The sequence below is a fragment of the Nematostella vectensis genome, chromosome 6 (assembly GCF_932526225.1).
Source record: "Nematostella vectensis chromosome 6, jaNemVect1.1, whole genome shotgun sequence".
NCBI classification, from domain to species: Eukaryota; Metazoa; Cnidaria; class Anthozoa; order Actiniaria; family Edwardsiidae; genus Nematostella; species Nematostella vectensis.
In genome coordinates, this window is record NC_064039.1 from 11712919 (window position 1) to 11740431 (window position 27513).

General features: G+C 38.2%; 3 protein-coding genes across 7 annotated transcripts; 1 reads left to right on the top strand and 2 right to left on the bottom strand.

Moving 5' to 3' along the window:
* Window positions 1-65: 65 nt before the first annotated feature.
* On the bottom strand, window positions 66-16118 carry LOC5512031 (protein FAM53A). 3 transcript variants are annotated; one of them, XM_032381365.2, is made up of 8 exons: window positions 15880-16118; window positions 2902-2980; window positions 2349-2434; window positions 2036-2203; window positions 1859-1907; window positions 1014-1693; window positions 757-813; window positions 66-668 (listed from the first exon to the last, which is right to left on the bottom strand). In XM_032381365.2, the coding sequence occupies exons 4-8, from the start codon at window positions 2102-2104 to the stop codon at window positions 390-392; spliced, it is 1134 nt and encodes a 377-aa protein (XP_032237256.2). In that variant the 5' UTR covers window positions 2105-2203; window positions 2349-2434; window positions 2902-2980; window positions 15880-16118; the 3' UTR covers window positions 66-389. The 3 variants fall into 3 exon arrangements, with proteins under 3 accessions (XP_032237256.2, XP_032237257.2, XP_032237255.2); XM_032381366.2 differs by lacking the exon at window positions 2902-2980; XM_032381364.2 differs by lacking the exons at window positions 2902-2980; window positions 15880-16118 and adding an exon at window positions 2651-2819.
* LOC5512032 (1,25-dihydroxyvitamin D(3) 24-hydroxylase, mitochondrial) lies at window positions 7912-26532 on the top strand. Of its 3 annotated transcripts, XM_001632334.3 has the most exons (3): window positions 7912-8507; window positions 23967-24072; window positions 24716-26532. In XM_001632334.3, the coding sequence occupies exons 1-3, from the start codon at window positions 8417-8419 to the stop codon at window positions 26343-26345; spliced, it is 1827 nt and encodes a 608-aa protein (XP_001632384.3). In that variant the 5' UTR covers window positions 7912-8416; the 3' UTR covers window positions 26346-26532. The 3 variants fall into 3 exon arrangements, 1 of the variants encoding a protein (XP_001632384.3); XR_004296019.2 differs by lacking the exons at window positions 23967-24072; window positions 24716-26532 and adding an exon at window positions 17260-17341 and having other exon boundaries at window positions 8381-8507; XR_004296020.2 differs by lacking the exons at window positions 7912-8507; window positions 23967-24072; window positions 24716-26532 and adding exons at window positions 15467-15704; window positions 17260-17317.
* On the bottom strand, window positions 16252-22379 carry LOC5512050 (protein DPCD). Its single transcript, XM_001632364.3, has 6 exons — window positions 22235-22379; window positions 20680-20760; window positions 19957-20075; window positions 19371-19504; window positions 18756-18858; window positions 16252-18098 (listed from the first exon to the last, which is right to left on the bottom strand). Exons 1-6 carry the CDS (start codon window positions 22362-22364, stop codon window positions 17994-17996), a joined length of 672 nt encoding a protein of 223 aa, XP_001632414.3. The 5' UTR covers window positions 22365-22379; the 3' UTR covers window positions 16252-17993.
* Window positions 26533-27513: the final 981 nt, after the last annotated feature.

A 27513-nucleotide genomic window follows, 5' to 3' on the forward strand; every position in this document is an offset into this window, starting at 1 on the left:
GGGCCAAAGGGGAAGCTCTTTTGTATGTAAATGGTTTTAAGCAAAATCACAACAAAGGACGCGTATAATGACTGTTTCCTTTTATTAGATTACAGTTCTCATTTGTTATATTTTCATCGGTTACACACTGTGCCAAGTTCGAAAGATTATGGGTGTTTTAGCATAGTTTTTTTTCGACTTTCCATACATTGGTTATGTGTTTTTAAAACGATAATATATGCAAAAATATACAAGAGTCGGATTCGCATAAAACACAACACTCATTTTATACAAGATACTTTGAAACCTAAATACGATATAATAAATAACCAGTTGTGATTATAGATGCGAATATGATGTACGCGTGTAAAAAGTCTTTTCATATACAAATATTTATATTTTTAACAGAACTAATTGTCTTCCTCGATAGAGGCAATGTCTAAATCTGAGTTATAATCTAGATGGTATACCCCTTCGTCTGCTGTGTTGCAGTTTTCTAGATTCTTTTTTCTGACATTTAATATTGATGCTGCGGGCTCTGATTCAAGCTGTTTAGTGGGGGAAGACGTTGGTGTTATCATCACGCTGGAAACTTTAGCATCGAGGGGAGAAGAAGCAATCGGCTTTAGGATGAATCTCTCTTGTTCTGTGAAGTATGTCGAGCCTGCACTTCTGGATTCACGTTTATTCTGTAAGGCGAAAACACTTAAGTTAGACAAGATAAATTCAGATTGCATTCACAGAAAAATATAATAATATTTTGATAATTTCCCTTACAGAGTATTTCGGTATCCTCAGTCCCCGTCTTTTGTCCTTACACCGAAAGTAAGATGACTGAAGAGAAAAAAAAAATATTCATAGGTGAAATCATAGGTTTCTTTGCACAATCTACATTGACATTGTCATGATTAATTATTCAGCGCAACTTGCCAACTATTTAGAGCACCTAAAACCAGCAAATAAAAAAATAAAAAACAACATGTAAAAAAATACCGCATAATGAAAATTGAGGTAATGTTAATAAAGAGGCAAACCTCTTCCATTTTGGCGAGATCCAACGCCGGTCTTAGCTTGTTTCCCGTTTCGAAATCGTCTTCGATTCGTCGCTTGATCCCACAGCTCCGAGCCGGCTCGAAACTAGGCTGCGAACGACTCCTCTGCAACCTCGGGCACACAATGTCCAATGCTTTCGCATTCGTTTTAGCTCCTCGTTTAGGAGTTTTAAGCACGCACGCATCCATATTCCAATTATAGTTTTTAGTCGATCCTTCGTCGAGTACAGCGAAGGCAGAGGCAGGACGTGGAGTGGGCGAAGCCGGTGGAGTAGAAATGAGGGTGACACCCGCCGGACTGGGTAAAAGCCCAACTTGTGGTCCTACCCGGCTTGGCTTAGCGTTATTTGGTATGTTGTCGGTTCGCTTTCGGCTCATTCCCTTTACTGGTTGCCATACATTTGAGGCTCTCGGAATCCAATGAGCCTGTTCTTGAAGTTCTACTGTTTCTTCGGCTGGTACGGAAAGCGAACGGCAAAGTTTTTTACTGGCGGGTGGTAGGCTTGTAGAAGTTGTAGCTGCACTAGCGTGCATGACAAATGACTCCAAGCGGGTTCCCCTAACACTTAGTCGCCTTAGATTATGTGATGGGTAACTCCATGTTCTGTTGTGTCCAAGCCCTTGCCGTCTGTCTTGGCTAAATTGATAGCTGATATCCCGCTCTTGAGAGAAGGGAAAAAATATAATGAGCGCCATGTGTTTGGGGCTCGTATTTATAATAACAGGCCCTCGTTGAATAGAATGAATTTTCTGTTTGTCGATGTTTCGGGTCTAAATTAGCATAGATGTGATCAATCTAAAATAATTATAATAAAATTCTCCGTTACCTGACTCTGTGAGGTAGGATTCTTGTTTCCTATTTGAAATGGTCACCATCTAAGGAAAAAATTAACAATGAAGAGAGTCAATACACGCAACACTACTCATTAACGAGTGGCAACCGTTTGGGAAAAGCTGTAAAAAGCCCCTACAACACCAACGACAACTTCAAATATTGCGCCTACCTTAAGCGGCTCGCTGGGTAGATCTTCTAGGGACTGATTTTTTAGTTTGTTGGTAATCAAAGTAACCATACTGTAGTCGACACATCCAGACTTCGGGGTCGTAGAGAATTTCCCGATTGACAGAGTGAAGTATTACGAGCGACACCGCTTGTTCAGTACTAGATTGCCCTGAAGAAAATAGAGCAAAACCGGAACATTGCAAAGGCTGCCATCAATAATAGCCCTCTTTGAATATTCCCGAATTCTCCGTTTCAACTGATATGAATGGAGTTTAGTCATGCACGAAATACGCTTTTGTGGCATTTTCACTTACCAAGGCAATATCTTGTAAATTCGACTAACACTTCGTGTCATTTGTGATCGTAGTAAAACTGGTAGAGCGGAGTTGCGAGTATAGCCCTGCGAAAAAAACTCGAGATAAATCATCGATAATCTACAGCAAGGAACAAGTGAATTCGGTCACGAGCCAAAACAATCGTAACCTTGTGCCATCTGTTAAGCGATACGAGGAGTATTCTACGTACTAAATTTTTACAACTACAGTGAAAAGTGAGTTATCACGGACTGGGTTGACAAAGAGCGTGTCCACGAGCGAGAGGACGTGAATTATGTTACCTTTACAGGGCTGGGGTAGTGTCCAGTCGCCTTAACATAGAGACCTGGTTGTAGATAGTGGCAGTGGCCAAAATCTAACTCGGTTTGCGGCGAAATTCGACCAGATTTACTGCCTCGCAAGGTTTTCTGTGCGTTCTACATGCCGAACTGGTACGCACAAATGATTATAAATGACATTTGCTAAGAACAGATCTGTCAACCAATAAGCAAGCGCGAGAGGGTCAGAGCTCAACTTTGATTGGCTAACGTACCACGGTGACGTTGATGGTTTTAGTTATCACTGAACGGTTCAGTACATATCAAGCCAGCCGTAGATTGAGCGTCGTGAGGCTGAAAATTGTCAGAAAACACTTTAATGAATGCTCTAGAACTACAAATACACGTCAATTTCGACACATCAAACTTCCTTTTGTGGAATTGGCAACAGAAAAAAAAAACAGAACAAAAGTTAAGCGGCACATTTAAATAAGTCTTTCCACTTCCCTTTCTTTCAGAAATACAACACATCAACGGAATCACTAAAGCACACCATTGTATTCTAAATATTCAAGGACAACACATTTATCCAGTTTCATGACGCAAGAGGATCATCTCATGTCATGAGAGATAAATAATGGTTATTTCCTCAAACGCGCACAGAAGTGCGAAATGCAGTATTTTCCAATCATATTAATATAGCTCTCCCACTACCAGCTTTCCTTCTCGTGGTGCAAAAACAAACAGGGTTGGCTGGAGCGGTGATAAATAATACATTCTCTCATTTCCATGTTTCTCATTCTAGAACTGCTGGGTTTTGCAAATTACTATAAGCTCTCCGTGCCTCTCTGTTGCGAAAGGCAAGTTGATGAACTATTGATTGATTCAATTTTCAAGTTCAGCCAATTGCGACAGGCTGTTTGAAGAGTGTTTTTTTTATTGGAAACGTTGTAGCAAGTCTTTTGTCAATAAGGCTTGTTCTAAGCTATCTGGGTCTCATGTAAGGCCAAGTGCACCATTCACAAGTTTATATTGTTTCTAAAATCTTAATTCTCTGTAGAACAGTTAGGGGTAATAGTTGTAAAGCGGTGAACATAACCAGATAAAAAACGAAACTAAAAATTGACCCCTCTTAAGTTAGACTATTGCATCATGACAAGGGAAATGTATGTGTTTATATTCCTTTAAAGATAAAAAATACCAGGGAAAATTTACCGGAACCCTTAAAATAAAAACAGACAAGCGACGCGGGAGGCATAGAATTGAATTTATTTATGTGCAGTTCGATAAGCTACTCTGAGCTCTCGATCGGAGATGGTTTATTCACATGTTTATTCACATTCAGTTTTTTCATCCCCCATTTTAGCAGTAGGACTGCTAGAGGGCTCAATTCTTTACTGGGATATAATTATTTAAACTCACACAATCGGCAAGGGTTTGGATTTATTGAATTAATGGGCAAAGACTTCGGTGAAATATGTCCTGCTAGTATTTTTTGAAAACATGGCTTTGGCCACGCACGAAACACGATGCATGAAAGTTAATATGAAATAGTATAAAGTCAATGCGAAAAAAAAAGCAAACTAAGATCATATTTGTTTTGTCTTTTTGAGAAAGCAATTAACAAAGAACAAGGACATGTGTTTCAATCTTGTTAAGAAAAGTTTGTTAAAAGAGAAAATTTTCTATTAAAAAAGTAGGGGCGGAGCAAAGATAACCTCTATCATCTATCTATTATTATTTCTATATTTTCGAATACAAAGTTTGCATAAAATGGATAAAAGAAATTTATGAATATCTAATTATGAGTGTTTTGAATTAGTATTGTGTAAACCTGAATTTAATTAGAAATTCGTTGAGAGAGGGGTGGGGACGCACTTAGCTTGCATTTGAGCAGTTGTTATCACCCATGCAATACAAATGGCAATTTTTTTTTACAATTATGAACATTACCTAAATATTTTTCATTCGGTGCTTTTGTTTGGCGTACTCGGAGTCACAAGTAGTTCAATTTCATTCAACACACGCGTAGTAGTATAGAACCACTTTCGCAAAACATTCGCAAGTGATCTGTATTGATTCTAGTGTAAACATCTTACCCTACTCGGTACATCCTATTTGCTCGTCAAAACCTTTAAATAAATACATTCAATAAGATTGCGGTAATGATTGGTTCGCTGACTTTTCTTTTAATGGGAAGCAATTTGAAACAAAGAACCCCAAAAACATCAGAGGAATTATAGAATGACGCTAAAGTGGACCTTGTTAACACCATGTAAGTGAAGGTGAGTGAAGTGAGTACTAGGTCGAACTGCTGCTTCCGATGCTTGGCGCTCATGTTACGATAGCTTCCAAAATAAACTCGTAGATGCACCAGTGGGTACCAATATTCTAAACGTTACCTTTAAAGAAAGCGATAGTATCTCATATGACGTTTAATTTAAGTGTCGTTATCAGGATGTTCACACGATGTGTAATGTATACGAAAAATGGGAGATATAGCGTCAACTACAACCCAACAAATATCAACTTTGTGTTCTCTGTCTGCGAATTGTCTATTAGCGATATGGGTTTTGCATCTATTTTAAAACGGACCATAAAAAATTTGATGCGGCGGGGGAGGGGGGGGGGGGGGTTGCAGGTTTCGGAAACAAATTTTTATGGGTGATTTTGCAAATACCTTATAGCACGATTTTGTTTATTTACATTTTTGGTCCGCTCCGTTTGTTTTTAGGCAACGCTGCACTCACCCCACCCCCATCAAATTTCTAATGGTCCATCTCTTAGTTTCGCTCAGTATTTCAGACGAAATTGATGCTTCCGTAGCGAGCGAACCGGCACCCTACGGTTTTTCTTTCATAACAGACTACCTACAGAGATCCAGAAAGGTAGATATTGCAATTGTTCTCATTCTAGAGCGTAAGCTGAACAACTTGAATGATCATATTTGCATGTAAAGCTGTACACCAAATAGGTACTATAGAACTCCGCTAACTCGAACTTGGATAACTCGAATTGTCCGTTTATAGCTAGAAGCGAGGAAGTTTTGTAGCACCCGGGTAACTTGAACCGTTTTTCGTTCCCTTGAACACATCGCTGATAACTCCAACTCCAAACTACAAAGTAGCATTTTTGACCACAATAGTTCTACTTTTTGTTTTCTTACGTACACCTAGATATGAAAAATCTTCCCATCACGCATATATAAAAATACAAGCAGCTGATAGAATTTTCATTTCTCTCTGTATTCAGAGTTCGATAGTTGTGCTGTATTTTTGACTTGTGTTTGCCAGCCGGGAAGTAAAATAAGCTGAAGAGCGCTGATGGTGTAATGTCAAGTAACTCATTCAGACAGGTATTTACACTGTCCAAACCTAGGTACTTAATTTATTTATTTGAACAAATTCCAGTTAGCAACTACGATATTCTATTTCAACTTTTTTTTTTTTTATGAAATGCATTTTATTTTCAGCTCAACTTAATTAAGAAAACAATAGCACAGTTTTATGCCTTAATTGATATTCATGTTTTAAATAACTGTTCGGGCAAAAATATAACAAACTATCAATAATATCAAGAATTAATTCGCACAAAAAACCCGCTCTGATGAGACCTGTTTAAAACGGGCACCCCGTTAAAAAACCCCTTTAAAGAGGATAGTTTGCAAGGTCCATAGAAAAGAAAACCCCATACATTCAATAATAGATATCCTTTTCCGAGGAAAGGACATCCCGTTCCAGAGGACAGTTTTCAATTCAAGGTCCCGAGGAAAGATAACCTATATTTTATAAATGATAATCCCGTTGTAGAGGACAGTTTGTCTCGAGAAAATAAAGCTATAAAATACGTTTCAGTATTTGCACCGAACATTGGCTACTTAGCATATAAATATCTAGGCTAGGCTATTAAAGTTGGATAGGTACCAGAGCGACTGATTGATTGAGCAAGTTAATGACTGATTTAGTCGGGTAAGTATGAATACTTTTTGAGTTATTTAGCAATTTGAACGAGTGATTTTGGGGGTATTGAGTGACGCGCGCGATTGAGTGATTTACGTGATTTAAGTGAGAAGATATAGACAAATACTTCGTAAATAGCACGATTACATTATCATTATAGATTCAAAAAGAGCAGGGCCGCGGCAAGGGAGGGGCATGGGGGAGACCTGTGTCCCAATAATTTCGAAAGTCATATTCTCAGTCTTCCGAGCTAGTTATCTCAAAGGGTTATTTGAAAAGACAAAAGGGAATATTCTTTTATGAACGTACATTAAGATTATGAAGAATCTTGATCACTCTACTCGGAGCGGTTGTTTCTAACTTACGGGACTAATAAGATGTTTTTTTAATGCCGTGTGTCTATGTCGCGAAGCTTATCTTATTTTTCCCTGCTTGGCTCTTTCATTTCATATTTCTTATCAACATGGAAAGCCGACATAAAAAGACAATAAGGTTTTTAGTGATTATGAATATTTAAGCTGGTGATTGTGAAATTAGCACACTGGTGGGTAGTATACAAAACCTAAGCTTTTAACTTATTATTTTAGGTAATTTAGCTTTTTAATTGGAGAAATTAAGAACGAATTAATTCCAAGTGTTTCGAGTATTAGCCGACAAAAGGGAAAAACCCTGGAACAAACCTGGATTGATGAAAATGACTTTCGGCATTTTGTTGAGTATAAAGCGCGTTTGTTGCTTATTTAGTACTGATACTAGGTACACTAAGCGCTCTTAGCATTAAGAAAAAGCCGCATACTATCCCGAATATCGTAGCCGCCCATCTGCTTGCTTCACATAGATCATTTGCAACGATATCTATTGCAAATGTGACGAAAATACAAACTTATAACTCATAACTGCCTACAACGCGACATTTATATTATGTTTAAACGAGCGGGAATGATATCAGAAAAACAAGAAAAAATAGCCATGTTTCCAGATGAAGCGACAAACAAAGACTTAGCAATCTTGAGAGGTTTTGTCACGCTCACCAAACATGCCAACTTTTTCAATTAACAAAAAGAGATTGATCTCTGCTCTTTCTTCATTTGTTCACACAAAAGCCTTTCATAGTCATGACAGGCTAACATCATTACTACATCATGTACATATACATTATATACAACTAATCGGGACGGAAGAATAGGAGAAGCGGGTAAAGTCCATAACATCTGTCCAGGAAATTGAAACTGATAGTAATATTTCCTCCCTTTTTCACATATCAATTGAAAAATGCGCCAATTTCATTTATTTAGTTTGAAATATCAAACGACTATCAAACGACCCTGAAATATCAGCACCCATTGAACCAAAAAAGACGTCGCACAAACAGAAAATCCCATCTACAGTGTGGATTTGATTGGAGGGGGGGAGCATTTTTTTCTCATATTCTCTTACCAAAATGGAACTTTGAAAATACGGAATGACTATAATTTCCAATTTCCTGAAGTTGAAGCTGTTGATTTTGTGATATTGTAATCCCTTAACACTATCTTTTGTCACTTGTCATTTGCGAATATCCATACGCACAGTAACTACTCAATTCTCCATTTGCCCGGGTAATGTTAGAGCAGTAATAAAAGAACAACAGAAAACAAAGAACGACACACCAGCCGTTCTTTCTTGTCATCGGAGTTAAAAATAAGAGAAGAAGAAAGGATAAAAAATGTTTGTCAGCTTAAATTCACCCTTTAAGCCTTGTTTTTACTAGTGACGCAAGCTCAAGCGCAGACGCAAGCTCAAGCGCAAGAGAGTTGCAGTCGACACAGCAATAAGCGCAAGCATAAGCGCAATGCATCACAAGGAATGCAAGGATTTCAAAGACCGCAACAATAAGCGAAAAGCTTGGGAAGAGGTTACCCAAGAAATGGGGATAAAACAAGGTAAATTATTACAAATATTCAAAATGAGGCCCAAAGTGCGAGACGAGAGAGGAAATGGCGCCTTTTTCTAAGAAGTAAAATCAGCAACACCAAACGCTTTTCTTTTTCCGCCATATTATATCAACTCACGGTATGGCATGGCACTAGTGAAAACTGAGTTTGTGCTTGCGGTTATCCAAAACTCGTTTGCGCTTGCGTCCGTGCTTATGCTTGCGTCACTAGTGTAAACTAAGGCTTTAGATGCGCTGTTATTCAAAAATAATGCAAGTATGTTGTTTACGTAGTTTCTTTTTACACCCGCTTACGTCCTCTTGAATGAAGAGTCTTAGTCGCCATTTTGTCATCTAGCAAAATACCAAGTGGGAGAAGGCATCCATTCACTTGCATTTAGCCAAGCCAATTTCAGCTATTGTGCCTTACTATAACATTTTCTGTTCAGGTCCGTAGCCAGGATTTTAAACGGGGGGGGGGGGGGGGGGGGGTTCGTTTACCCATTTAGCGGACCATTTTCTCTTAGGAGCTCGTCCTAGCTTGCAGTGGTACTCAATTTTCCTTCATCAAGGCGGACCTTCAAGTCGTGTGGGGTGGTTCTTCCGAACCCCCTGATTACGGGCCTGCTGTTGAATTCTGCAAGTGGCATTTTCTATTTTGCTTTCTATAACAAGCAGTTTGACAGTAGTGCTTGTCTACCCGTGAAGAAAACATCGATAATTCGCCATCTTATAGGGAAGAGTATAAATGGATTTTCTTTTAAACTTGAAAAAAATATCAATGTATAATTACCGTAATGTTAACACTGTTGTTAGAGATTCACATTATTTTCTTGAGTTGCGGTACAAAAAAACTTGCAAGGGCGATTCTACTCTTTACTACTGCTGCCCTCTAGGTGATCATAGATTTAGATGTATATTCATAGATGTATACACTCTTTAATTAGACGCTGCGCTATTTGTTAGGATATTAAACTAAAACAGGAACAGACACGCCTACAATGTTATTAGCATGCAGCTTTCAGAAAAAAACAAGTCAGGTAAATCATGTCAGAAATTATTTACTATAAACCGCAACTAGAGGAGGAAACAGGCTACCTTTATCCGGTATTGCAATAAATCTGAAGAATACTTAGGGTGTTACCAGTATATTATTCTATAATTTTTCGAGACATTACTCTCTTCTAATAAAGATTGCCTTGTTAACCAGAAAGAATTTCATGAAAGTACAAGGGTGCTAGGTAGGGGGATGGGCCGTAGCAGTTCTCGAGATATGGAGGGGGGGGGGCAAGATAAAAGATGACAATTGGGTGTCACAGCTACTGGTTATTTCCTTATATATTTTTTTAATACTGGAAGCCACTAGCCCCTAGGGTTCCTCCCAAATCACACTTTCTGCATATTCCAATTACCAGTACAAAATCACTAACCTTTAGTCGATCTTCTTTTTTCGTTTTGAAAACTGTGAAGCCAAGTGAGCTTTCTTTTCACATTTTTTTTTTAATTTGGCGATCAGGGGCCGGTTTCTGAAAGGCCGATTTACCCTAGATCAGCGCCTAATCCCGGGTTAAAATTCGCTAATCGTAGGTCAGCTAGTCTACGGATAACTCACTGTTCCCGAAAGCCAAATAACCACCCGATTTACTATTCCTGGATTAAATTAAGTGAAAAACTGGTTTGACGAATAAAATAAACACAGGATACCCAGTAGATCAATAGAGAGCAACTCAAATTTACCTTCGGTGGGATTTTTTTTCGCAGAGAAGCCCCAAAACACCTCCTCATCACCTGTAATTACCTCCATTTCATTGCCAAAAATGTCATTTGCAGCATTCGAGTTGGTGCGTGACACTAGCGAGACGAATTCTTTTCAAGTATAAATTTCATGTAACTTTCTGTCTGTCCCTGCACAATTTTCGAAGCAGCATCGCAACAATAGTCGCATAACAAAGCGAATTTATGTTAGGACATTTGATCCCTACATTGTTTTTGTGTAACGTCTTTTTTGACGGCAACTTCATTTTATGAAACTTTCGTTCTACTTCAAAGTTTGGGAGGCCTGTGTTACGCAAACTAAGGTTAGCGAGTTAACCCACCTCGCGATCAGGGTTAGATTTCACCTCCAAACTAACCCAGAGTTAGCGCTAACTAGCGTTTCGGGAACAGAACTAATCCGGGGGTAAAAATTTAATTGTGGGTTAGGGCAAATTTAACCCTGGGTTAGCGCTAATTGGCTTTTCAGGAACCGGCCCCAGAATGGGATTGACGTATATTGGATATTTCAGGACAACCAGAGGGCATCTCTTGATGCTTGATTCAAATTAATCATCTTTCATACATAAAAGCTAATTTGACAGTTAATTAGATAATTCAAACTCTTTTCGGAGTGACAAGTGAATTCGCAATTCCTTCAGGGAGAATAAAAGCCATTCTGAGTTTAAATGAGTTTGTGGGAAGCACTCATTGCATCTTCCTTCACTCATCACCTGTCGCTGCAATCCTTATTGGTTAAAGCATTTCACGCTGTCGCTAAAACATTGATTAACAATTCACACTTTTGTTAATTCAGTAGTCTCATGCAGTGTATGGATACACGTTAAACTGTGATAATGGATTTTCCGAGACCTTCACTCGCCATATGTTATCATAGCATATCTTGCATAGACACATGGAGATAAAAACAAATGGGAAAGTGGAGGGGCGAAGTTCACTCACGGATACGCGTTTTTACCTGAGGGAGGTTGTAATCTTTCATGAGAATGGAAAAAAAAAGAAATAGTTAAGTAACACATAAATTGTTCCGCTATACAGCATAAAATGGATTAAATAAGATTACGAAGGGTGGATAAATCGAACCAAAATTAATTTCCAAGAGATTTTTTCATGCATTTGTCATGCATAATTTTAACCCCATTTCAAACCCTCCATGTAAAAATAAGGAAATTCAATCTCTGAATGTTCACGCTTCTTTTTTATACTGTAAAAGCACACTAGCATACAGCAAGACAGAGGAAAAAAATGGCATGAAATTTTCCAATTCTCAATATATAAGCTTAAGATTTCGCATACAAGGGGTTCCTCTGACCAAAAGCTTAATTACAAATTTGAAAGAAATTATGAAAGAAAATATGAAATTTAGATAATAGCGAGCAAAGTTAGGTTAATTTCTGATCAGAGCCCGACTTCTCCCTAAAAACAAGGAGAATTAATACTTTGAACATTTGAAAATTGCACTTTAAGCCTCATATCTCGAAGACGAATCCATTAGAAAAAAATACTTTTTGATATGTTGGTTTACATAACATAAAGAACCTCTATGCAAAAATTCAAGCTTACCGAAGTTAACCAGACCTTATTTTGGGAAAACTGGCCATTTTTTTTTTGCTCTACAGCAATAGACCATGATGGTCTCTTGAAGACACATATTGGCACCAGTGGCCAAGACGGGACGCTAGAAAATTTGAAAAACAGATAATCGGCCTCTTTCATAAGGCAAGACTCACGCACTTAAAAGAATATATTTAAGTTATAATAATCACCATCTTCGACTTTTTTCGCGATTGTAAATGGAAATAACTCGACCTTATTTACGTTGTCCAGTTAGAGTGTCTCCTTACGAAATATTGAATGATTGATTTACTTGCTTTGGTGACATTGGGTAGAAAAAGCAATTGCTGGATTCTTCGCATTGATTTTACTACATGATGTTCCAATCATAAAGAGATAGAGTTGAGCGCCAGAACGTTGAAAATTGGGCGGCCACGGTAGCGCGCGTGCAAATACTAAGAACAGCTAATGTCAGGCGTTAAAACAATTGTTTTAAATCGTCGAAAACACTTAATATACCATTTAGGTCATCTCGAAATTTTATGGCTTGCTTTTGAAATGGTGGGCGTAAACTGCATGTGTATCAATCAAATACAGATCGATGTTGCATATCCTTGCATATTTTAGGTGTGTGAATTAAACATTAAAACGGCCTTCAGTTAAAAAAAAAGAAAAAAGAAAACGTCGGGCAGTAATGACAACTGCTCCCATATATAGCTGCGCAAATAATCGCGGGAATAATTGGGTCATAGAACTAGCGGATTTACTTATGATAACGGAAGATTACCCCATACCAAGGGGTTAGCGCTGCGAGTGATTCACGCAACCAGCTAAAATCATCTGTTGAAGATGACAATCCGACTAATAAAAAAGACATTCGGAAAATGCCTAAACTTCGGAGCAAGCCTTTCATTATATGCAACGGAAATAACTTCAACTTTTCTGTTTTTTTGTGTGTGTGTGTGTGTGTCATTTTTATCACACCGACCCAAAACAAATTCATTGATATTCATCAATCGATTGTTATACTTAGCTTCAATTATAAAACTGTTAAAGAAAAATAATACATATGTAGCTTATAGCTTACTACACTAGTTCAATGAAATTTTCCAACTGAAACATGAAAACATTTCTTGGTTATCGCCGGATGTGTTTGTAAGTTTTAGGTTTTGTTAGAGGTCGTACTGGGCTGTTTCAGGTCAAGTGAAACGCCGACACAAATTACCATGTTTTGATAGACCTCTTCAGAGTTGATTTTATCTCAAAGTGCATTACAGAGATCCGTGTGCCCACGCTTAGAGGGAAAATACATATTTTGTCAATCAAACGCCCGACTTAAGAATATAAATTACCCTTAATAGTTTCTATTTTATTTAATGTTCTTCTATAAAAGAAAAGACATATTTTGGGGAAAAATTTATCATGTATATAGGTAGAAAAATTCCACTCACGAGTACTTATTTTTTCACATTACGAAAAACCCTCTCAGACCTCGTGGTATGGAGGCAGAAAAAAATACATACACGATGAAAACAAAGCCTGGGGAAAATGTATACAGCCCAAATTAGACAGAAAGTTTTGCCAAAAATTGTCTAAAAACAGCTACTGTGACCATCTTTAGTCAACGGAGAAAATTTTTGAAAAGAAACTAAAATTCCTCGGTGCCAGACCCCCAAAACGACAACGCTCTGGGATTGAAGACAGTGAATCAGCTTGCGCGCACGGCATTGTGGTAAGGCGTTCGATGCTGAAACTGCTGATAGACAAGTACCTTCGTCGCAATTGGTAGGGTGCTGATAAATTATACCGAAAAACAAGCAAACATAAACATAAAGAGGAAAACTAGAAAACAAACAAACAAACAAGCGGAGAAACAACAAGCGAGACAAACAAGGGAATTAAATTTAGCGAAAATTTCAAAAGCACAACCCCTATCTTTTAGAATGTTAAAAACTGTTATTTACATCCAAGCCGTGAAACAAGTGAAAAATTGAAAATTGTTGATCGTCCAATTAATCTTTGGAAAAACAAGAAAAACAAAAAGTGGGCGGTTATAAAATTTCGCAATATTAAAATTCGCGGGTTTTTTATGTCGCGATTTAAAAAAAAAGAAATTGGTGCGAAATTTAAATGACGCGAAATATGGTACCAGTAACCTAAGTAGGAAACAAGAATAAACGAACAGGAAACAAATAAGCAAGCAAAACATAAAAACATACTTAGACAACAAAAGCAAAATAAACAACAACAAGCAAACAAACAAGAAAGCAAACAAACAAGAAAGCAAACAAACATTAATTAAGCAAATGAAAAGGCAAACAAAAAGCTTGCAAACAAACAAACAAACAAACCAGCACAGGTTATTAAGAAAATAAGCAAAAAAAAAAAAAAAAAAAAAACTTCTATTAGCCAGCTTGGGAGTCCCGGGCCCGGCCCGAATTTTAAATCCTTTTGTTATATTTCGTAAAGCGCGCAGTCACTCACTTGCGGTTTGATTTACAACGTCACCGCAAACGAGACAAGAAATAATGAAGACATGTTCGTCTGAGAGTCTTGTACAGACATGTGTCCACCCTGGGTGCGAAAGCTTGCGTAGCAAACCAAAAAGGTTGGAATAAGAAGAGACGGAGACGAGGCGCGCGCGCTAGGGAGAGGGAATGATAAAAGAGCTGCCTTCCTCTACATTCGCTATTCGTTTTATCATTCTCTCCAGGCGCCTGGGGCCTATCCCTCATCTTCCCCAGCCCTTGAGCTTGCTACGAAGGCTACGGGTGCTGGGGCTAGTCGAATCAAGACTTTAAACAATATGCTGATGGATAAAGCGCGCAATCCATCACCCGCCCTCCCGTCACCATTCCTACGTCGCACTTTCGGGTTCTCGGCGGTGCCAGAGTCCTAATCTCGAGTAAAGAATCATCTCAATAGGAGACATAGTATGCCAGACAACACTTAATGAAGACAAACACGTTGACATGGCTAGGCTCTGTAGACATAAGTAAGATAAAAATACAAGCTAAACAAGCAGAGACAAAAAGAGAAGCCGTTATTTGCAAATAGGACGTCGCAAAACAGCGGCAACAATGGTCAAAGAACAGGCAGTGCATTTAGGACAGCTTTCAGTGACACGACTTGACGTGCACCGTAAGACATCATAAGGGCCTTAGTAAAAGCTATTTGAGACACGACTTTACGTAAACCATCACATTGGATTAAAAACTAACAGTCAGTATTGTGATAATGGTCAACAATGCAATGAAGGGTTTTTCCCGGCTATTTTATGGTTTTTAATATGAGCTTTTTCATATTGTTTTTATGTGATTGACATTATTTAAACTATCTGGATTTGAAAGTAAATATTTACACTTGGATGGGCTATTTGTTATGTGTTTCGTGCAATTCTGGGGACACAGGGAAATAATCATTAGTATTATCAAAAGCATATCGCCAAAAGTTTATCGCTAGCTTCTTTATCACAAGAAAGGCTTAATTGTAGGAAATTCAAGTAGATTTTTATTGAAATTTCTTTCACCACTAATCTCTTAGATCCTCCCTTAAATAAAATAAAACCAGCCAGCCGTAGCTCTCTGAATAACCCACCTAATGCAAAATGCACGAATAATTTCAAGCCAAAAATAAAACTCTGTATCTTGTTCTACTCCTTTGATGAATGCGACCTGCAGAGAGCCAAATACGACCGCTACTACGACAATCTTAGCATTATGAATTCCACAGGATTCCACACGACTGAAGCAATTGTTTGTGACATATTTCCTGTCAAAATTCAATGGGAATATAACTCTATCGGTTGACTGATTCACCCCAGAACTGTTGGAAACCTACCTTTGGGAATGAGCGTTTCAACATTTTGGATATAAAAAAGGTAAAAAATGTCGTCCACGTTTAATCGTGCCAAATTTGACGCATAACTTGAGATATAGGTACCCTTTAATGAGTATGCAAAATCAGACACAGCTTTTACTAACGAAGGATCTAGGTGCGAGATATCTGTGACTGCGTTTTATGACAAAGGCATGCAATATTTTTTGTTTCCCTACCTGCACAAAGCGGAATACTGAAGCCGTGAATGAGGGATCGCGTCTCTGTTATCGCAATGTCGGCATACCAAGGAGTGCGTCTTTTACGATCCGAGAAGGGTTGTCTTCAACTGTTGTCGTGATACGGTTGAAAAAAGATAGGCTTGTCACATGGGAATAACGCCGTATTCCTGGTTCGGTAAATAGCAACAAAGAAATGGCTTTAACGTCATAATATCCTTAGGGTATTCCGAAATGGCAGCAGTGAAAAAGTGATATTGGAGGTAGAAACAGTCCAGCCACCCGTTGTAATGAGCGCGATAATAAACGAGTCATGAGAAAAATACTGCTGTTTTAAATTTGTGCAATTTTAAAAAAAGGCAATTAACAGCATTTTTGACATATCTGAATAATTCATTATTCAGATGTTTATTTATTCAATATGATACCTTTCTTTATACTTATAATCTATTTAATTCAAATGCATGATCACTTAAATACATCTCCCAGGATACCGTAAAAGCTCTAATGAGTGTTCCCCTAGGGCATTTTTCCTTCTCAAGGAAGGGAGGGGCTTATTGGAGATGATGCGTGCTTATCAAAAAATGTCCCTCCTTTTTTGACACTTGGTATCCCTTCTTCCCCATTCAAAAGTTCCAGATGCTGAAAGCTAGTGTATACACATATTTAAAAAAGGTTGCACTCAGAGAATCTATGGGTCGTAACCCGGATTGGTTTATGTGTATCAAATAAATAATAAAATAAGCTTAAAGCTTTAGCATTCTTATTTATGTGCCTCTAAACGTTCACATGGCGTTCAGTAACCAGGATTTAGCTATGTATACGTTACCCATGATTCGCGGGTGCAACCTTAATTGAAATAGGTGTATTATGTTTGTATATACATTAACATGTATTACTGTCCTTTCTACGTTTAACATTACTAAGCAAGGATCAGTTGTATTTCTCGAAAAAAGTTGTATTATATTTCCCATGCTTCTTAGAGAAGGGGGAGGGTGGGGTAAAATTGGTCCCACCCAAATCTTAAAAATAAATACAAAGAAATGCTTTAAAAGCTTTAGCATTCTTATTTATGTGCCTCTAAACGTTCACATGGCGTTCAGTCACCAGGATTTAGCTATTTATACGTTACCCATGATTCGCGGGTGCAACCTTAATTGAAATAGGTGTATTATGTTTGTATATACATTAACATGTATTACTGTCCTTTCTTCGTTTAACATTACTAAGCAAGGATCAGTTGTATTTCTCGAAAAAAGTTGTATTATATTTCCCATGCTTCTTAGAGAAGGGGGAGGGTGGGGTAAAATTGGTCCCACCCAAATCTTAAAAATAAATACAAAGAAATGTTGATACAAAGGTTCTTACTTCTTTTGCCAGTTGCCCCGGTAACGACGGTATACTCAGTCATCTTGTCATCAAGACCGGAGAACATCTTAAAATTAGCAAACAACTCGACACAAGTAGTCAAAACCGGCAGAAAACCTGGTATTTGGTCTATGCAGCCTGCACATTTCCACTTAAGTAGCAAACATGCAAAACAATACCAAAAAACACCAAACTTTAACTTTATCTTACAAAAAGGTTGTTCATGACAAGTCGTCTTGTTATGTTAATCTTTTCAAGTGATAAATATAGTTAGACGAATTAATATTTTTCCTTTGTACACGTTGCAAAGCAATTTGACCTTTTTTAAATGGAAGTTCGTAGTTCAAGTATGCTTAGATACTAATCTTTGCCTACAATTCAAACGATCCACTTTTCGCGCGTCAGTGATAGTTTGGAGTTGTAGAAAAAAAAATCATTCTATAGACAGAACCTCTTGAGCTGGTGTCCGATACCCGAAAGTTGACTGTTGTAAAAATCGTACCTTTATTAGGTCTGAAACTCCGTCCAAAAAATCAAACCCCCAAAAAATAATGTGCAAAATTAGATGTCATAGAACCCTCGAAGATTCTCATTGTCTCCCTTCCTCCTGGCTAAATACATCCCAATAAGAACTGTTAATGCAATGTTCTTCAATCCAAATTGTCCTACAAAAGCATCCAAACATTGTGGCACATGCCACATTAAGTGACATCTAATGTCTAAAAGCTGCTTGTATTGTTGCAGTCTTAGCTTGGTTTGCATTCAATGTCTCCTTCTTTTGAACCCTGCGTTTTCGCAAGCTCAACTTTGATAAGCTTCTCTTGCTCAAGAATCATAGGTGGTTTAGCGTACTGAAAAAAAAAAGAAACTTTCTTAATTACTATGGTCAGATTATATAAAAGACCCCTATTTTTTGACACTTTATAGAACATATAAACATTTGTAACCCCTTTTTTTCTTTATTGGGCAGGAGGGGGATGTTATTCAGACCTTTGAATATTTTTTGTGCCACTTTTGTAAGTACACCTTGAATTAAATATTGGTGATGGCCCTGTTGCATTTCTTATCTTTAACATGAGATATCCCATTAAGATAGATTGAGTGAATGCCTAAAGGAAAAACATGAACAGCAAAAATGTGCATGGCCAAAGAATATTGTATTAAGCATATAGCGGCCACAAATGTAAATAGTAACCCACAAATGTAATAAAACTTAATGCTGATGTTATAAGGTTTTACCCGCAGATTCAATTAAGGTTTTACCCGCAAATGTAATAAGGTTATAAATGGAATAAAAAAGTTATTTTCAACCAGGCACTGTTAGTTTTAAGCCTATTATGGACAATAATTGATTGGTTAATTACATTTGCAGGTATTATTGCCTTAACAGCAGACACTACAAATAGACCCACTAATCAAGTTATTCTAAGCTCCCACACCTACAGGGCTAAACTGTTTTAGATATATTTTATCTTACTTAGTTGGATTTGTTATTAGTGATCACCTACCGATATTATGAGCGTATTGTTTGCATGTGCAAGAGATATTGAGCTCTGGTCAAGTGGTAACTCCGCTCGCACCATATCAGGTATTGAAAACTTCTTAAAATATCTGGAAATAAAATTAGGATTTGAACTTCTCAATGTCCAAGTCATATAGATATTAAAAACAATAAAATCATCAATGAATAAATTTCATTTTGTGAGCTAACATGGTTTGATTTATCAACATTTTAAACAAGTAATGTAACAATGAATAAATGTCCACAAGCAAACAGAAAAGACTTGTACACCCAAGTAGGCCATAACTAATGATAAGTCCCAGGGGGGAGGGGGGGTTTCTTCAGGATAAATGTGATAGTGATGCTTGTCTGGAAATTCAAAAAAATACCCCTAAAAAAACGCACACCAAAATTTTCTACCCTAAAATACCTCAAAAGCCCCCAAAAATACCAATTCTAAGAGAAAAGCATATTTTATTTTGGATACCCCCTAAAAAATACCCCGATTTTGACAGATATGCATGATTCACAAAAATTTATAATTATTCACTTGAGCAACATTGTAGAACTAACCCTGTACAACACATGTACATCTATAAATCTCTTGTATTGCTTCACTGACTTTTTATTGTTTGTCCTAGTTGTGATGGTCTTTCTGTCATCATCAACTGTCACACTGTAGACTTCAAGTGGATAGGGAAGATTGCGAACCCTCCACTGGAAAGCTTTGTTCACATCTTTGCGGATAAAAATGGGCTGTAATGGAAAACTAGCAGGTTTTACAATTTGGGGATATGTCCTTTATTAATGTCTAGCCTACACATATGATAGGGTCAACAAACATCAAATATAAACTTGATAAAAAAAAATTGGGTTGTGAATAACACCTTGAATATTTGAAATTTGGAGAGCCACCCTAGACAAGAGCATTTCATGTTTGTCCCCTTCCCCTCCCCCCTTTTAACTATTTTATAGTGCAACATATGCCAGTGTGACCAACTAGTGAAGCATTTAAAATCAAGGCATGACTAAACCCTTTTGGAACTTTTAAAACTTTGTATTTGGTACACTTTAGAGTTTGAAGTTGAAGTGAAATTTTGTTTCAAGTTATATTGGCATTGGATTAACATTCCAAATTACATACCAAATAAAAAAAAACTAATTTGAATGCATGACTTTGATGATATCTTATAACAAGGCTTACTCACATTTGCTCTGCTCTCCATGATGTGTTCACTATCGATGTTCACAGGCTGCACTTCTTCCCCAATTTCATATTCCCACTTGCATTCCTTACCAAGTGTGGTCTTTTTCTTCCACTTTCTTACTATGGAAATCATGATCAAATAATATAATATTTATTTCATATATGAATATCAGTTGACTATAAAATCAGAAGACTAACTTTTGTGTCAGACAAAAAATGGATGCAAGATGAAATTAAGTGCAATAACAGAACCATTTCTCAATATAAAACCCATGATCCATACTTCAATGTGGAAGTAAAACCTTGTTGCTCAGTTGATAGGCTGGATGAGCCAAATTAACAAATCAATCAATATGGCTATGGTTAAGGCATTTATTGCAGGGGCCTAGCCAGGGGGGTGGCCTAGGGGGCCCGGCCCCCCTTTTAGCAGCCCAAAATACAGTAAATGTATGAGACATTATCTAAAATGCAGGAGAAAATGCCTTGAAAATCCCTTTTGTGCCCCCTCCTGTTAAAAATCCTGGCTACGTATGGCTATGTATTATCACTGCCTTCACTCTAGATCATGTTACCCTTTTTTATATAACAAGCTTTTTTAAATTGCATGCTTAAATAAAAGACGAATGATGCAAATGCAATAGTCTCTCAGACATTGTAAATCTTATTAAGGTCACTAATTAATATGTTAACAAGTTTTACAAGTTCATATTTGATATTCACTTACCCAAGAGTTCACCATTTGCAACAGAATATTCCTCCACCATCTGTGTACCATCAGCGAATGTGAAGTGAATTTTTCTCTTTCCTGCATTTCAGTTATGAGTATTTTCTCATGTCAACAATAAGGCTGCATTCATTAGGTATCCTGCAAGGGGGGCGGTGGGGGGGGGGGGGGCAGAGGATTTTTATTGTGGGGTCTCAAATTTTTAGGGCACAAAAAGGTGTCGGCAGATGATCGCTTTTTATAGCATTCGCTTGTAATTCAAGGCTGTTTTCTTCGGCTACCAGGAGTTTAGAATGCTAAAGGTTTCTTCTGGATCTCAGTCAGGTAATCCAATTTAAAAACAGGCCTGTCTTTCTTCCCATAACCGCTCCATATTGATGTTTGGAGGCCAGACACCAAGTATACATGTCTATTTGCCAATGGTTCTGAATGTAATGAGCTGACTTGTTGGGGACAAGTGACGTCATAAGTGCTCTCCAAATCAAGCTACAATCTGTAACAAAACTAATAGGACACTTTTCCTCCCCCTTCCTCAATGTTGGAATGGCAAATGATCACCTTGCTACTGCTTGTGTTTTGAGCTAAAAAAACGCCTCTAACCAATATTAATTGGGGGGAGAGGGTTCGCTGTTGTTCGTGTGGGAAGTGTCCCACTTACTTTTGTTGAGGATTGTAGTTCAAGCAATGGCCGCCGATTTTCGAACGTTTTATACGGGTTTTATTGTCACTTTTTACAACTTTGCTGTTGGAGTTTTGAGCTAATTTTTTCTAATGAATGTAGCGAGAAGGCGTAATATTGATGTGAATTTACGTCATACGGCCCTTATAAATTAAATTAGCAAGGGTTTCAAAACCTATATATATTGCTGGGGGCTGGTAAGGGAAAGTTAAAAAAAATGATCAGTGCATTATTACAACCAGCACCAACCAAAGTTTATCTCTCTCTTAAAATGAGGTATACCCTGCTTACATAGGCTTTCCCTAGTTTTCTTGGTTGTGCTTGTATTCGTGGTTTTGGCTACTAACGTTGTGTTTGTCATTTAACAACACAAAACCCCGAAACGCGAATAGGCAAGTAAAGTTTAAAAATTAGAGACGAATAGGCAAGTAAAGTTTAAAAACTTAGAGACCTAACAAAGATCACATTATTATAAGCACACACACTGAGTTGCTCAGATTAGCTCACAGGCAGTCCAAGCTCTTATATATAAATTCTTATATATAAAAGATGTAGAGTTAGCAAAACAAAAGAGTCCCACTCTGCTGTCCCTTTTTCACACTACCCGAGCGACGAAGTGGCGACTGTCTATCCGTAATATAAAGAAGTGGAACTTAAAATAATGAATTTATTGTAGCAACTTTACATTTTTATTATATAATTAGACAGACCTAGACCTTGGGCTGCCTGTGATTTTGTTGATCTGTTGTTGCCACAACACCACAGTTGCTAAAATATTTTTGTCTGCCTAAAAAATTATAAGACTGAAATTTTGAGGATGTCATTGAAAGCAATACAGGGATGTTATCCACATTCTTCTAAATAAGAAACACTTACCATCTTGAACTAAGCTTGTTTTTCTAGCGTTTCGTAGCGTTTCTAGCCATGGAAACTCTCGCGTCCCAGTGGCCGCCATTTTGAATAACGCGCTTGATAGGGGACTAGGGCGAGTACGCGGGAAAAGCATTATGGGTAACAAAAGAAAGGACGTGGGACAAGGGCAGAAGGAACAGAGTTTGTTAGGCTAAATTTTAAAACTAAGAAATCCCATTTAAATTGCCATGTTTAGCGACGCCTTCTCCATTTTTACTTAAAAACCCGGTCAAATTAAGTTGCGTAATCTTAGCTACCACCAAGAGATCATAGGATATGCTCTCTTGATACTACCATCTGGCTCGCGAAGAGTCCTATACGCAACATTACAGGGAATTTTGTGGTTAATTATCAAAATGTTTCTCTGCCTTTGGCGGAATAAGATTCTCATAGAGTCCTAGAGCGGCTGTTAAGGACAGGGGCAACATAATTTATTACGCTAAAAGGTCGCTAAAAGGCACATTTCAGCCGATGAGGAAAAAAATCATTTCGTTGGCGTTATAATTTAGAATTAGACTTAATCACCATTATACTTGCATGAATTATCTTTATATAACACACGAATCTGGCATTTTAACAAAAAATCGAGCTATGCAGGCCAGTACCCAGGATTGTTCTGGGGGGGGGGGGGGGGTCTTTGGGGGGGGGGGGGGGGGGGGGGGGGGGAATCCGAAAAAGTGGACCTAATTTTTCCATATGAAGAAAACGTTGTCGTTTTGAGGGACTGGTACCGAGGACTCTTAGTTTCTTTTCAGATACTTTCTCCATTGACTAAAGATGGTCACAGTCACTGTTTTTCTTTTCTGATTACAAGCCATAATGTTTACGAAGCACCTGCGGTACGATAACCTTAAAAATAACAAAAATCATGCATTTTCTCAAAAAAAGGAATATGTTAGTTTCCTTATATGGAAGTGACCGCGTTTGGCAAAAACGACAATTTTTTGCTGAACTTTCTTGATATGCGGGGGGAAGGGGGAGAGAGTTCTTGAGAACAAAAAGGGATTTTTTATGCCTTTTCAACATGGACGTTTATTGTCGGGTTTGGCTACATACCAGAGTGCTTATGATTTTTAGTTTTGTCTACAAATAGAAAGTCTATTGGGAATCAAAAGTGGACTTTCGGCCGTTGTGGGGGGGGGGGGGGGGTGCGTTCGCACCCTCTGCACCCTCCCCCCCCTGGGTACGGGCCTGCTATGGAGATGACAAGACCAATTTTATCGCCCATGAACAAGGACGTCATCCTTTCGGACAAGTTGCGCTCATTTCATCAACATAGGGGTGGCGCTAAGAGAGGCAGGAGACCCCCTCCCCCGTACCGGTCGCGCGTTATTCAAAAGCAGTATTCTCTTCTCAAAGAATCGCCAGATATAGGTCATATGTGTTATCTATGACTTAGCAGATCATGTCTACGCACCTTAGGCTAAAGGCATATGTCGAACCGAACTTGAACCGAATCAATGTTATTACTGGTCGAGCTTATTTCCAGTGGCGGCATACGTCGAGCCTATTTTTCAAAAGTATGGAAATCATTACTTTACGTTAGTACGTAAAGCGCATGCTCTTTTTAAAAGGAAGGATCCGGGTTTTTTTTTTTGTGGATGAGAGGGCACACTTACAGATTTTGTGCAAATGTTTGAATTTTAATCAATTATTTGTCGCATTACTTTTTAAATATTTATCTTATTCGGTTTAGGTATGATACAACGTATGCCACCAAGACACAAACGATTCGATTCGACTTGGCGACTCGCACTTGGATCTATTAACCACCTTCCATGTACCTTTTTCAAAAACAATGGGTGAGTTATTTTCTCATTTACATAATATATTTATTGAACCTTCCAGTTGAGTGAGGGTGGGGGGGGGGGGGGGGGGGAGAAAATAAAATTACTTGAACTTCCAATTCTCGAAGTTAAATCCCCTGTTAACATATATGTGCTGAGAAAATTTTCGCGAGAATTAAAAGACGTGCGAAAATAAAGAAGGTACTTTTTTTCCAGGAAGTGTTAACTTCCCATGTCGAACTAGGGATGCTTGTCGTATTTTTAGGAGTCAAAATTGGCTTTCGGCAGGGGCTCATGGGGGATACCCAAGAAAAAAATAGGCTTTTCTCTCAGAAATGTTATTTTTAATGCTTCTGAGGTATTTTTGGGGTAGCAATATTTGGTGTGCAGGTATTTTTAAGGGGTATTTTTCCAATTTTTCAACGAGCATCCCTATCACTTTTACCCTGAACATTTGCACTAATACCGATCTCAAAACATTTTGCACAGAAAATAGCATTTCTAGCATCTACCTCCATAATTTTGGGCCACCTGTCCTCTTTGAGCCACAGAAAGCCCAACCGCAACTATCGTGCCGCATTAGACCCTGGGGACAAGGTTGGCACCATCCTGATTGTTTATAAGCAGTGAGTGATTTTTTTCCGATTATTTTCTCCAGCATGTCAGTGATACAGAACAACTTGATTAATCAAAGCAAGATTATTCTGCGTGTTGCCCGAGGGATACAAACATGCCCAACCGGGAACAAAATATCTTATTGCTATGGATCCAAAACATATTCTACGAGTTCCTCGAGATCGGCTTCAACCAGAGTCAAGAGCCTTTCTGAGATACCAGGCCCAGCGAAGATGTCCATTGTTACCTCCATGTGGAAAGTATTACAATCAGAACGGGAAGGAACGCATATGGGGAGAAGATTTCTAGAAAGACACACACAGAACATCGAAAGATACGGCAAATTGTACAAGCGAGAAGCACAATCGACAATAGTCTATGTAGCCGATGTCAACGACGCGGAAAAGATTTTACGATACGAGGCAAAGTACCCTCATAGAATCGAAGATCCGGTTATAAGTCACTACATGGCAAAAAGACAGGCAATTCCTGGGGTTTTCTTTTCAAACGGTAATCTATGGTACAAGCACAGAAGAGCTATCAGCAAGAAGCTTCTCGTCCCCCGTATGGTCGAGCAATACGTGCCGACTTATAACGCGATTGTCGATGACTTTTTAGCACGTCTAAGCTTCATTAAAGGCCCCGAGGGATCATCTTACGAAAACGAAGTGTCAAATCTTCAGGATGAACTTTTCAGATTTGCATTTGAATCTGTTGGCTTCCTCCTTTTTGATAAACGGTTTGGGTTGGTTGATGGAGGAGAGGACATGAGACCTGAAGTAGCGTTATTTGCAAAGTCTTTGGATGGATTTCTGAGGAACATTGTAGGAGTTTCAGATCTCCCACTGTGGTTTTACAAGCTGTATGAGACAAGAACCTATAAAGATGTGATGAGGAGTTTAGAAGGCATGTACCACTGTGCAAGTGTCTTTGTTGATGAAAGGATAAAAGAAATGGAACAAGAACAGATATGCAAAGACTTTGAAAAAGATGTCACTAGATTGGATTTTTTCACATTTTTGTTGTTGAGAGGAAATCTTAAAAAGGAAGATCTACTTTCTAGTGTTATAGATCTCATATTTGCTGGGTCCGATACCACAGCAAATACATTTCAGTGGGCTTTATACTTAATGGGTAAAAATCCTAAAAAACAGGAGAAATTGCACAGAGAAGTTAGGTCAGTTTTGGGGGCTAATGATTGCCCTACAAGTCAACACATTTCAAATATGCCATATGTGACTGCTTGGCTAAAGGAAACTCTGCGCATGTACGGAACAGTTCCTTTTGTGACTCGAAAGCTTCCAGTTGAAATCACCCTTCAGGGTTATAAAATCCCAGCTTGGACTAGCTTTGTGATCCTTACTTCGGTCATAAGCAGAGATAAAGACAATTTTGATGAACCTTTAGTATTTAGACCAGAGCGGTGGTTGAGGGACGACACAGGACAAAAAAGGGAAACCTTCAATGCACTTGCATCATTACCATTTGGTTTTGGTAAAAGAATGTGTGTTGGACGCCGCATTGCAGAGCTAGAGCTTCGTATTTTGTTGGCAAAGACAACCCTGAAGTTTAAGGTTGCATATCCCCATGAAGATAGAATAGAGCCTTTCATGAGAGCAACTCTTATTCCTGATCTGCCATTGAGAGTTAGCTTCATTGATCGCAAACGCTAGCGGTTGCTATGATTAATATTGGATGCCTGTCCAAGCCTTGCTCTGGGGTATTTTATGCACAGTTGTAAATAACCTAAAAATTGTGTTTAAAAAATTGTGTTACTAAAAAAAAATTATCACCGCTTATTAATTTAGTGGTGGTTGTGATAATATGATAAATTGTAAAGATGATGATAATGATTAGTGATGATTATGTAGTGGTGTTGAGTGATGATGATAATAATGTCAGTAGTGGTGATGATAATGTTGTTATGGTAATGATGAGAACATTTGTATTTTATAAAAATACTGGGCTGTAGCAGGGGGTGGGTGCCCCCAGCATGTGCCCCCCCCCCCAATATTTAAAAAAAAATTATAAGGAAATGACTAGAAGGGGTGTGGCTGTGCCCCCTACTGTTTTCTTAATCTTTCTGTATCTTGCCCCCCCCCCCCAATAATTCGAGGCCTGCTGTGGCTATGAGAATGTCTAATTTCAGTTGAGGCTGGGTCATTCTTATTTTTGGAGCAATTTAAGGCTGAAGATGTTCTTAACGATGTTCTTGAATTTTAGTGTATATGAGAATGCAATACCCAATGAATTATTAGAAAGAGAGATACATAAAAGAATAAATAGCAACAATATTTAAAAGTGTATTATGAACACAATGCGATTCTGCATTTTAGAACACATCGCACAAACAAAACTCAACATTTTTAAGCATGTTCTTTAAATTTGGTAAATCTCAGGCTGGACGTTGTTATAAAAAAATCTTATAAAAATAATAGTGTATTGCTTTGAACCTCACCTGACATGAGCATGAAGTTCTTCTTGATGAAAGCTGTCGAGCATTCCCCATCCATCCATCCCCATACCACTCATGCTCGAAATGCCTGTAGTTTCCCCAGCCGTTGTTGCGCATTCCCTTATTCAACAGGCGTTGGGGTTTGGGCCATTTTTTTGTACGATATTGAGGTAAAAAAAAACAAAAAACATGCAGTATTTCAAAACACTACGAGATGCAAGACTTAAACGGTAACGGCGGTATTGCGGTAAATTAAAATATTGCGGTGTTGTGGTGCTAGTTAGTCCTGGCGTGCGCAGTATTTACCCGTTGTACGGGATGATATAGGGGGAAACCTAGAAATGTCAGGGTGTCGCGCATGTTCTTCAAAACCTCGCCCTTATGTT

Coding starts and splice junctions, on each gene's coding strand:
- LOC5512031 (XM_032381366.2), bottom strand. CDS start 2,104: ATGGTTACTTTGATTACCAACAAACTAAAAAATCAGTCCCTAGAAGAT. Junction 1,694..1,858: donor ATCCTACCTCACAGAGTCAG/GTAACGGAGAAT, acceptor CCTTCTCTCAAG/AGCGGGATATCAGCTATCAA. Junction 669..756: donor TGAGGATACCGAAATACTCT/GTAAGGGAAATT, acceptor TTCGCCTTACAG/AATAAACGTGAATCCAGAAG.
- LOC5512050 (XM_001632364.3), bottom strand. CDS start 22,364: ATGCTTTTCCCGCGTACTCGCCCTAGTCCCCTATCAAGCGCGTTATTC. Junction 20,761..22,234: donor AACAAGCTTAGTTCAAGATG/GTAAGTGTTTCT, acceptor ACTGAAATGCAG/GAAAGAGAAAAATTCACTTC. Junction 19,505..19,956: donor TCATGGAGAGCAGAGCAAAT/GTGAGTAAGCCT, acceptor TTTCCATTACAG/CCCATTTTTATCCGCAAAGA.
- LOC5512032 (XM_001632334.3), top strand. CDS start 8,417: ATGCATCACAAGGAATGCAAGGATTTCAAAGACCGCAACAATAAGCGA. Junction 8,508..23,966: donor AGAAATGGGGATAAAACAAG/GTAAATTATTAC, acceptor TATTCGGTTTAG/GTATGATACAACGTATGCCA. Junction 24,073..24,715: donor ACCTTTTTCAAAAACAATGG/GTGAGTTATTTT, acceptor TATTTTCTCCAG/CATGTCAGTGATACAGAACA.